General features: G+C 38.5%; 1 protein-coding gene across 1 annotated transcript in view; it reads right to left on the reverse strand.

Annotated features, from left to right (window-relative positions):
- The window catches only part of LOC145411018 (cilia- and flagella-associated protein 157-like), a 354,153-nt gene that overhangs the window by 82,341 nt on the left and 258,773 nt on the right, over positions 1–13,039 (reverse strand). The window contains exon 6 of the mRNA XM_080281082.1: positions 7,925–8,092. Within this exon, the coding sequence (XP_080137208.1) occupies positions 7,925–8,092 (168 nt within the window). The remainder of the gene's footprint in view (positions 1–7,924; positions 8,093–13,039) is intronic.

The raw sequence follows: 13,039 nt of genomic DNA on the forward strand, positions 1-13,039 counted from the left end.
CCAACCCCATCCTCCAGAATTAGTGACCCAGATAACAGTACTGATTTATCAATTTTTCCAGCCCATCTCACTAATGATTTAGTTATACCACCTAATTCATACATGAAGGTTACCATAAAGAGCAAATTACGGAATAGTACTGTTCTTGTCTTAGAAGAATTATGTAAAGTAAAGGGATTGTCAGTAGAAAACGCATTATGTCATACGAACGACGAAGGGCAAACTCAAATATTCATAATTAATCACATGAATGGGGAAGTTCAGTTGAAAAAGGGAACTTGCATAGTTAATATTGAAAAATGTCCCGCCCCTGTGAAGGAAATAGTTATAGCTGGAGTAACAAGTGAGATAAAATCTACGGATAGAGAAAGAATAAAAGAGAATTTAATTCACTCAGGTGAATTTGATGAAGAAAATGATTTGTTAACCCTGCTGGAAACACACAGGGACACCGTAGCATTGCCCGGAGAACAATTAGGGTGTACTAACTTGATTAATCACATGATTAATGTGCACCCAGAAACACCACCAATTTTCGTACCAGCTTACCGCATACCACACTCCCAACGTACACTTGCAAATCAGTATGTCGATGAAATGTTAAAACTTGGAATCATTGAGCCTTCAGTCTCCCCGTGGAATGCCCCCTATTCTTCGTGCCCAATAGAAATGGAGAAATGCGTGTGGTAGTAGATTACCGTAAACTAAATAATCACACAATCCCAGACAGATTTCCCATGCCATTGCTAAGCGATGTTCTACAGAATATTGGTCCTGAGAATAATATATTCTCGACCATCGATCTCCTAAACGGCTACTATCAGATTCCGGTATCTAAGGAGTCACGTAAATACACTGCCTTTTCAACAAACAGAGGCCATTATCAATATACAAGAATGCCAATGGGACTGAGGACAGCCCCACGCACATTCCAGCGTCTTATGAATTACGTATTGTCCGGAATTTTAGGACAAGGAATATTTGTTTATCTTGACGATATTATAATCACAACGAAGAATATTAAGGATCATCTCAGGAAATTAGACTTACTCTTACAAAAGCTTAGTGATGCTGGATTAAAAATTAAACTTTCTAAATGCAAATTTTGCTTTAAGGAAATAAATTTCTTAGGCCACAAATTAAGTTCTGATGGTATTCACACCACTGATGACAAAATACAGGCAGTGAGAGATTTTTCTGCACCCACTACGACTGACGAAGTTAGACAATTTTTAGGTCTGGCTGGGTACTATAGGTCATTCGTACCACAGTTCTCTCATATAGCCTTTCCTCTATTCCAACTACTCAAAAAAGATGCTGTATTCCAATGGGAAGAAGAACAAAAAAGGGCATTTAACAATCTAAAAATTAAACTAACAAATGCACCTTGTTTAGCATATCCGGATTACACAAAATCATTTCTTATTTGTACAGACGCATCAGTTAAAGGATTAGGGGCTGTACTGATGCAGGAAGATAAAAGAGGAAAGAATCAACCAATTGCATTTGCCAGCAGACAATTAAAAGGTGCAGAGAAAAATTATTGCACTACAGACTTAGAGGCACTTGCTGTGGTTTTTGCATTACAAAAGTTTCGAGATTTGGTATATGGTTACGAAATCCACTTATTCACCCACCATAAACCACTGGTGGGTATGTTTAAAGAAAAACTCCTTTCTGGGAGGAGAGGAAGATGGAAATGTAAAGTTGAAAACTACAATATACAAATTCATTATATACAAGGTAAAATGAACATAGTAGCTGACGCATTATCTAGGAACCCGAACACAATTCAGGTCGCGGCGTTAGATCTCAAAGGAAATATCCCAAACCACGAGGATATCGCAAAGGCACAAAGACTTGACCCAATATGGTCTAAAGTAATATACAAGTTAGAAAGTGGAGATGACATACAATTACCCAAACTGCATGTCCCACTTGAACAATTCACAATGGTCAATAATACATTATACAAAATTAACTCTTAAACAACCAAAACGCCAAAGAAATACTAACCAGTTGGTAGTACCTAATGACATGATACCCCAAGTATTACGATTGATACACGACAGCCCACATGCAGGACATCCTGGAAAGGATAAGACATTCAACCAAGCCCAGCTATTATATTACTGGCCTTCATTACGAAAAGATATAAACAATCATATAGACAGATGCGAATCATGTGCAAAACACAAAGGATACCCAATCACACCTGCACCGATGGGTAATTACCCTGTACCACATCAACCATGGGACGTTGTCGCTGTTGATTTACTCAAGATGCCATTATCATACAATAATAACCTATACTTATTCGTAGCAAAGGATCATTTTTCCCGTTATGTCATTTTAGCTCCAATTAAAGATAAGACAGCAGAGACAGTAGCAAAGGCAATAACAGATAATGTAATATGTCGCTTTACTACCCGAAAGGTACTAATAAGTGATAATGGAGGAGAATTTAATTCTGAGATCTTACAAGAAATATGTAAACAATACAACATCAAAAAGGTTAACGTTTTGGCTTATCACCCAGCATCGAATGGGTTGGTAGAGAGACAAAATAAAAAGGTATTAGATGTGCTACGACACATTCTCAGTGAAAATTATGCAAGCTGGGATGATTGGATTCCCAGAGTAGAAGCCTCAATTAATGGGTCTATAAATAAATCCATCGGTGACACACCACATTTCATTATATATGGCACAGATAAAAAATTACCATATGAGCTCCTAGAAGGTGACAGGATGCCTAAATACAATTACGATGATTACTCTAAACTCCGTTTACGTGAATTCCAGGACATTCACAAAAGAGTCAAAAAACAATTAACGATGTCCAATGAAGAAATGACGGAGGCATTTAACAAGAAGGCAAAAGATTCACCTATCAGCTTAGGAGACATTGTTTACGGTGTCATTCATACGAGAGACAATAAATTATCCCCCAAATTTGAGGGCCCATACAGAATAATTAACATAAAAGCAAACAATGTTTTAATTAAGTCACTTTCAAGTGGCGAGGAGAAGCAAGTTCATATTGACCATTTAAAACGAGTTTCAAGGGAATTATCACATAATTATTCAGCCTCGGATACAACCGAACAAGCGAACGTACCTCAAGAAACCAAGCAAGAACACAACAATGATTACAAAAAGAAATTAAGGTCATATACCAAACAATCGCACATAGGTGCAACTGTTCCAATCAAATCTATAGTACATCATTTACGAGAATTAAATATCGATTTAAACTCCTTCTATAAATGAAATAACAATCAACCGTAATGCACATCATCACTATCATCGACCACAGCATTATAGGAAATTAATAGATTTTTTTTTTTCGGTAGGTTACGATGAAGGGACTTATGCTATGGATTCTCCTCTACATAGCAAGAGGATATGCGCACTTAGACCCCAAACATATAGTACGACAAGGATGCCTCATAGCTCCAACGGCCACAACAACAATCGTTAAGGACGTCATGAGTACTGAAATAAGTCTGGATTACTTGTATGACTTACCTACTTATCTAGACGGACTTGCGACGCCGATGCGAACTCTGGACTTCATGATAGGAAATTATGTTTCACAAGCACATAACACCAAGGAAGTGAATGAAATGGTAAAGTTAGCGAAATGGAAACTAGAACAGGCGAAGTCAACTATGCTCGTCATGATCCAAGATCTCCCATCTTATGGAACGGAGGTACTGAGCGACAGGAACAACATCACACGTACTCGCCAAAAGCGCGGTTTGTTCGACCCGGGTGGCACAGTTCTTGGGAACATCTTTGGATTGGCTACAGAGGATGACCTTAAAGAAATAAACAACAAATTTAATAAGATAGCTCAGGTACTAACATACCAAGATAAATTCATCACAGGACAGAACTCAGCAATGAAGACAATTGTGAAAAATCTGAAACAAGCAGAAAACATAGCTCTCGAGAGTGTAGATAAAATAAATGAATTGGAGGGAAACGTTACACTTTTCCAACACTTCTCCATCATCACAGAACATATTGACACGATTCTACTACAACTAGAGAACACTAGAGATCGTTTCAGGGCACTTATGCAAGGAATTTCGAATGCTGGTGATGGCAAGATCACAATTGACTTACTCCCAGTTCATGAGCTACGTCAGATAGTTAGTCAAGGCATACATAAACATAAATTGAAGCCGTTGTTCCGCAGTAGGGAATTTATGCAATATTACCCGTATTTAGAAGCAACACTAACACCAACATCAGTGGTAGTTCATGTACCATTCATCACTGAAGACCTGTTCACAGTATACCAAATACACCCCTTCCCCTATAAAAATAACAACACTTTGGTCATCATCAACATCAACACAGACACCGAACTCATCATGGTCTCCAAGAGACGGGACACTGTCACTTTCGCAAGTGAATCAACGATTGAACGAAAGTGCCGGACATCCTTACATGCTGTTCATCTTTGTCCTGCGTACATTTTCATGTTTCAGCCTACTGATACAGTCCCTTGTGAAATGGCTATCATCAGAAATGACAATATTCATCATCATTGCAACTTCACTTTTGCTCCAGATAAACTTGTACACCATCAACGCATTGGACACTCAGTTTTTTTATTTCCCTCATAACACATCAGTTTACATAGTCTGTCCAGATATACCACCATCTCATACATCAGCCTCAGGATTATACATAGCACCAGACTACTGTGCGGTATTTACACCAGCCATGTCTACTTTATCCACCATCAATCACTACGCCATTCTCAATCATACACACAAACATTTCCACCCACTGCCTGATATGAACTTAAACATGAGCACAAGTATTAAGCTGACTTCACCTAAGTTTGAAACTATGCAGCTGATCAATGAAACAATGAAGCCCTGGGAAGATTTGAGTTTGAGTATGTTCAACCCATATTATGTGTATAGCCCAGCACCTACTGTCTTTATAATCGTCTGCATTGTAGTTGCAGTACTGCTGTTCGCAATGCACAGAATGCACGCAAGAATTGCTAATTTGGAGTCATTATTTAGTGGAGGGAGAGTTAACATCAAAGTTAACCACCCTGAATGAAGTGTATATATTTTGTATATAGTATTAATTATATATATATAAAAAAAAAAAAATACAAAGAAGAATGACTCATATATGGCAGACCAGTACCATTATCTTTAAATGAAATATTAATAACTCTTACCATAATCTTAATTTTAAACTATTTTTGTTTTCTTGCATGTATGCATTTCACTACAATAACCCAAGTACATACTGTATTACAGTTAAATAATTTACTTTAATGCATTTATTCAAATATGTATACAACTTGTTTAAAATGTAATATTTCTAAATAATCACTATTTACTATGAATATTATATGTATACAATATTCATACAATTATGTTACTTTTACAATATTATGTATTTCACTTAATTAGCTTATAAGTTCATTATAATGTGTATATAATGTGTATTATGTTAGGACTATTAACTGTCGATGGTACGCCATTTTCGCGTGACCGAGCAGATATCAGAACACCATATTATAATTACAAATCATAATAGATAGATAGATAAATAGATAGATAGACAGCTCTATGCGAGCCTGGGAATAGGAAATGAGCTTGCAAATTACACTGAGGAAAGCTGACGACAGTGGCCAGTAAGGAGATGATGCAGTTAGTTGTCAGCAATCCACCCGTGAACAAAGCCCTAGTGACCATACACACACATACACACATACTCACACACAGGTTTCTTAAACTTTCCATCCACAAGGAACACATGTGATACGTCTCCTGTTTCACCAGAATTTAGGAAAGAGAGCTCAGAAGGAGACAAGCCATACAAGAGACAGGTCGCAGGGCGAAGGGCTTGGTAACTTGAGAGAGAGACAAAGAGAGCGAGACAGAGAGATAGCTAGCGGAACTGGACTCTATACTTCGCTCTGTGTGAGAGACTTGTTAATATTTCCAAGACTAATAAAAATAGTCCCATACTATTCTTTACCTCTCCTGTCACTACATGACAAATGGGAAAGAAGATTATCTACTACAAGCTACTCCAGTATAATAACCGCTCGTCCACAAGTCTAATATATATATAACTCAACCACAAAGGAACCACAAAGTCTTTTATGACATCATGACCGTTTACGAGAATCCACAGGAGGCTACTGAACCACGAGAAGTCATGCAGGAAGTGGGGCAGACCACAAGACCGTGATAAACCACGAAGTACGGGAAATTATATACACGATTTTACGGGACAGTACAAGAAAACACGAGCCCTCATGGACTGGTAGCTGTGGGGAGCAATGAAACAAGGCAAGACAAATCCCGCAACACTCCAAGGAGTGAGAAATAAAGCTTTGAAGTTACGGAAATCGTGGAACTTGGTGACGAGATCTGGGAGAAATATGAGTTTTTCAAGTTGAATAAAATCTTGTGGAGGTTGCCAGAAAAAAAAGAAAAAAAAATGAACCGTACTAAACGGTCAATGGGATTTGTGTCTCACTGTTATCTTTCCTTCAGTCTGGTGATGTTTTTGTAATTTATTCTTGTTACCTGTAGATGATACTACACGTTGTTTCTCTTCAGTTACGGTAACAAAATCGTCTGAAGGTAACACTGAGTGAAACTGCAAAAATAACGCCACAGTGAAGAGTTTAGCATGAGTATCTCTTCCCAGCAGAATAAATCGTTTGATATTAACAAGATAACAATTGACATTTTGGATCTGAAGGGGTGAATATTTGGAAGGAGTTGGTGGTGAAGTGGTCTAAGCAGTGGGCTGGGGACTTTTGATTTGATGTAGCCATATTCCCTTTTATTCTTATGGTTTCACTGGTATGTTTTAAGCATTTGTTTTAAGCATTCCCATACCAGTACCGTACCACAACACCTGATCTAAATTTCATATTCCCAGCGTAATCACACTAGAGATGATAGGTTTTAATGCGTAGCTACGCACAGTACTACGGTGACATGTGACGGTTACAGGGGATCTCTTCTAAGTCTACTAATACCAAGTCGGTTCACTTCCTTCTAAAACGGCTCCAAGCTCGCGCAGGGGGCGGAGCATCGGAGTGATGTTGACTGGCTCTGGCACGAAACACCAGCTCAGTTGACTCTTGAGCATGATGGAGGGTGGATGTTTGCTCCACTACTCAGACCATGACACTTTTTTTTTTTTTTTTCTCGCTCGGTGAAGTAAGGGAAGGGACTGCAATGTGTGGGGGTGTGATGGAAGGTGTAGGGGTGTGAGGGAAGCACTTCTTCCCCTGCTTCGTTTTCCCTTAATATAATGTTTGAGTCTGTGGTTTTATAAATTTTCTGTTAACTAAGCCAACTGACGTCACACACAAGCCACGCCTCCCTGCACTCTGATGGAAAGTGAACCGACTTGGTATTAGTAAACTTAGGATCACTCCTTTGTTGATGTGTTGAAGATTAAATACTTGAACGCTGTAACCGACTTCCTGCCCCGTGACAAGAGTTGGCTGCATTAAAACAAAATGTTCTGGAAATCTTCTCTCACTGAAGAGGTTACACAATAAAACTTTTTTTTCCTGATTACGATTCGGTTTTTGAATGAAAAGTTCGTGAAATGGAAAGATCCTCTTCCATTTGATGACTTTTAAAAAAATTCTTGTTGACTACAGACAAATTTTGTCGGCTTTGTAGAGACTTTTGGAACCAGAGAGGTTAGGTATAGCCTTTTATTCCTTCACACAGTAGGTTTCTCCAAAGCTGAATAAAATCATCTGGAGATTGCAAAAGTATATCTGTAATCACGTCAGAGGATTGAATGGGTTAACATTACTCCTCCTGTCTTTCTTGCATGTAAATACAAATCTTAGTAAATGCAAGAAACTGACAGCAAGTTCTTTGTGAATTCTGGTGCTAACCTGTAGATCCCTCCTAAGTTGGTGATTGTCCCTGGCCATCCTGTGGTAGTCCCGCCACACCCTTGCCTGCTCCTCGGCCTTCTCCGTCACTGCCTGCAGTAGTCTGGCACGACGCTCACCACGACTTGTCACCTGCCGCACTGTGTCCTGTAGCAGACCCTCGCGCACCTGCATGTCATAATTACAAAGTCAAAATTACATAAAACTATATCCATCTACACTTGCCATTGCTCAGTTATGAATTTTGAGCTGTAACTAGAGATGTACCGATACCAGAAATTTGATCGATACCAATACCGATACCAATGAGAGAGGGTGGTACCTACCATCTAAGGGCTGTGGCAGGGCCTTGAGCTGTTGATGCGAGGCTACCAACGTGTCTTGCACATGTCCATGGTGGCAGATGTGGCTCATTACCAAAAACTGTACTGTATTACTGCCCACCATGTACTCAAAATATGATACTAAATAATTGGATATTACCAGTAATTTATTTTTCATCCCTATAAGACATCCAAATTCAGTTTAATAAAATAACATCCAGTGAGTGATATACTTTGCACTAAATTACTTTTAAGTATCGGTAGTATCGACAGAAAATCAGTCGATGCCGATTCCGATTCCAATGGTCTAAAAATGGGCCGATACCACAGATACCGATACTGATACATCGGTATTTCTGTAGCTGTAACAAAGATTAATGGTTTAATTTGATGACAGCAAAAAAGAAGTGGTATGAAAAGGATGTAGAACTGCAGCATTTCATTGCAAACATTGGCAAAATTCAATGAATTCGTGTTGCCCAGTGTCAGGTATCTATATTGGCCTAACTAAAAAGCAGACATTGATTATTCATTATATAAACAAAATTATCAAAATTCTTAATATGACCAAATATATCTGTAGTTTATCGCTCCCTCAGTGCTTCTTCAGAATGCAGTGCATTTGACTCCATATCCACACAGTTGACCAACCATAACCTCACCCTTACCACTGAAATTGCCATTTTGTGTAATTTTAACATCCATAATGTAGAATGGCTGTTACATTCTGCCAGGACTGATGATACTGGTCTACAATGTGAGCTGTTTGCAGAATAATTTAATCTCACGCAATTGGTAGAACAGCCTACCAGAATACTACATAAGCCTGATCACTATGCTTATCTCTTGGACCTATTCCTGACAAATAACCCAGATCAATACAGGAGAGAGGTACTGTCACCACTTGGATCCTCTGACCACAATCTCATCAAAGCCTCTTTAGTCAGTCACCTCAAACCTCCCTGTTGTAAGCCTGCCAGAGTGACCAGACAGCACTTCGTTAAGGCAGACTAAGATGGATTTGGAAATTATCTTACTGATATTCCATGGCAGTCTTTCTTCTCCAGGGACATCAGTTCTACCCAGTCTCATTAATGACTTAACACTTTGGCCGGCTGATGACGTTCTTTGCGTCATCCAGAAAACTCCCATAAGGTGATGATATTTACATCACTGAAGTAAAATATTCACCAAACATCCATTTATTGTTCGATGTTCATGGGACTACGTTTAAAATGCACGCCAATGTGTTCCTAGTCTTCCTTTGCCCTACAGACATCATTGGCCAGTAAGTATAAATATATTTAATGTATATAGAGTCTTAATTTTTGTAATGTATGCATATACAGTATATCATTTTGCTGCATATACTGTGTTAGCAACAATGAGTTTGTGTTCTGTTCATTCTTGAATGCATATGTAAAACAAACTCACGTGAACAATTAGACTAGAATGAATGAAGCATCCTGTAGAATATCATCAAAAATAAAATAATATATGAGTACAAAAATTTACAGGATGGTGTGCTGATGGAGCACGCCTGCCTCCCTTACTGTGTTTGTAAAAGTGATGTTGGTTGTTTGCTTATTATATTATACATACGGTATTATAAAACAAACACTTGCAAACAAAGAGAGACAAAAATGAATAAAATAGCACAAAGAATGATGTTGAATATAAAGAGTATAAACATTTAAGCAAACTGCCTATGTTTTTTCACGTTGTTTATATGGTGTTACTAGTAGGGATGTTGGTTGTTTGCTCATTATTTTATACATATATTATTGTAGAACAAACACCTGCAAATGTAGAGAGACTAAGATTAATAAAATAACACAAAAATAATATGAACAGTAAAAAGTTTATTTACACAAAGTGTCTACTTTTTTCACATGATTATTCTGTTATAGTACTGGTAATGCTGGTATTTTATTCAGCCTTATATGCATATATCCTTATAATACAATCAGTTGCAAGCAATTTGATACAAAAATGAATAATGCGGCATAAAAAATAAGGTCAGAAGTAATAAGAGTATATACATTTGCAGGTAACTATGCACTGCCTGGCAACCCCGGCTAACCTTGGGGTGTTGCGAGGCACGTGTGCCGAGGTGGCCCAAGTGTTAATACATGCTGGTATTGAATTTTTCTTACCCAGTCGAGAATTCACTAAAGAAAGATCGGACTCCCCCAAAATGATTTGATAGCAATTGTGATAGAGCATTCATCCCCAAATCCTTGGCATATAACTTTTACTTAATTAAAATAACAAAAACATGTGAATCACTCAGTTCAAAATTGCTAGAAACCATTCAGAAGCAGAATGGTAAGAAATCCCGCTAAATCAAACTTCACAGCCAAGCATCCAAACTATTAAATAATTCTAATGACAAAAGAAAATTCTGATCAACCCTCAGTTATTTCAATAACTTTAACAAGTCATCACCCATTCCCCCACTAAAATCTTCAGGTGGTAACATTATAAATGACCGAATGGTAATGCAAACATCCTTGCCAGTACATTTGCCAGAAATTTTACCATAGAGGCAGTCAACCAGAACATCTCTGAATTAAAACTTGACTCTCCCAAAATTGCTGCACTTAAGATACATACCAGATGCTTAAAATCCATCCTAGATAATTTACCAAACAACAAAGCTCCACGTCCAGATGGAATTCTTCCAATTGTTTTGAATAAGTGTTCCCCAGAACTTGCTCTTGTTCAAGCTTAAATATTCAGAGTATGCATACGTGTTCTTTTTAATTTGCACAGGAAGCTTCCCCGCCACCGCCTGCAGCTGAGAATTGGCAGGTAGCCTGACTCAGGCCGCCACAGGGAGAGGACGCACCCTTGCACGTACACACAGCAAAAAAACTATCATTACAGGGGGGTCCGATGTGTTTCATACTGAACAACCCGGCTGTCTTGCTAGGGTTGGTAAGCCTGACAGTGGGTGAGTTGCCAAATAGGACGAGGTAGAAATATGCATGGGCGAAGCAATGGATATAGCTTATAATAAATATGCAATAAACACACGCAGGGATACCAATGGAGGAGGCTGTTATCAAAAACCTTCATTCGTGTGTCATTTTATATCGCGCAGAAGGTGTAACGATAGTTTTTTTGTTGTGTGTACCTATTAGAATAAATCTCATGCTGGCTTTGCTGTTTCCATCTCCCTCCTGGTTCTCACCCCAACATGGCGAAGTGGAGTTTTATGGGTGACCCAGGGGCAGTGCCACCAGTGATCATGCAGCCGAACCCAGAGTCAGAAGACTGGCTTCACTGCATGGGCCAGGAGACCAAGTATGCAGCAACATGTACTGAAAACTGTTACAGTGGCTGGCGTGTTTTGGTGGATGTGGCATCACAATCTTTGTTTACATCATAGCTGTAGAGTATGAATGGACTGGCAAACCCCATTATAACGATAAGAACACGGCGTTCGAGATTTCCCATCCACATAAGCTAAAGTAGTTTGTATATAAGATATATCTGCAATTTGCATCCATACGAAATAGAGTTGCACCACTTGTAATGTACGGTATATATTTAGATGTGCATTATTCACTGGATAGGTGTGTCAGATGTGGTTCAGGGTGGGTGAAACATGAGTGTAATGAAGAACCCAGATCAGAAGGTATAATGTTATGCCATCAAGTTAAAGCTAATGTGCACACAACAAAACAAAGAGATATTCAGTTTGTTACATATAGTAATATTTTAACATAATTAGTCATGTATAAATCTCAGACATGGTGGCAGAGGAAGTTAGAACGGTTGGAACGAATGCACCTTTCCTGATAAAGGTCGACTCGGATGATCGTTTATGTAAATATTTATTTCTGGACTCTTTCGTGCATTATAAATGTAGGGCGGTAATATGATTACTGAAGTGAGTGTGAAACTATACCGATTTTACGCTATTAAGGCCTGAAAGCCACGCCCACTTTCTGTGGAAGCTGGTGATTGGTTCATATAAAATGTTCGAGTGGCTACCCATGTAATCATAGTAAATGTGCTCTCAGTTCGTAATGAGGCCTGTACTTAATAATCAGAACGATAAAAATGATATGAAGGAAGTAGCGTTTCACAGAGGATGCTAGAAAAGTTAACTATGTATCATAAATAGTAGAAGTCAAGGATACAATTCGTTTTCGAATGAAGCCTATTCACTATTATCACACAAATGTACTACATAAAAATGACACCAAACATAGAGGACAATAGTCAGTGAAGTACAGTGTGTATAGTCTAGTTATATCCCAGATCATATATATAACTGATAAAAGTCAATATATTATAAGCCATCTATGGGGAGGTAAAATCCTCAAGTGGGGAAATTAAACGTACCACCAGCCAGCTGATTTTTTTTCTTTATATAAATAACGGAATGGAGGAAGGAAAAACAAATGAGTAAAAAAAAAAAAAAACAATCCATACACCAGATTACTGACGTCCTCTGTTCATAAAATATCTGTAACAGTTAGACTTGAACAGCTGTGGGTTGAAATTTGGAGGGAAACAACTCTGAGGATGCGAATTCCAGAGAGATGCAGTTCTGGGAATGAAAGAATTCTGATAGGCAGAAGTTCTGCAATATGGCTGAGTGACATTCCAGTCATGAGCGCTACCAGATGCCCGTGTAGCACGAGGGAAGGCATGGAGAGGTGGCACCATGGACGCAACTTCGTCTGAGCATTTGCCAAAAAAATATCTGTAAAATAATGCAAGGGAGGCAACATTCCTTCTTACATGCAGGGGAGATAGTTTATATGTAATGACAGGG

This window comes from Coenobita brevimanus, chromosome 87 (assembly GCF_032717465.1).
Source record: "Coenobita brevimanus isolate Jiangsu-jjx chromosome 87, ASM3271746v2, whole genome shotgun sequence".
Taxonomy (NCBI): Eukaryota; Metazoa; Arthropoda; class Malacostraca; order Decapoda; family Coenobitidae; genus Coenobita; species Coenobita brevimanus.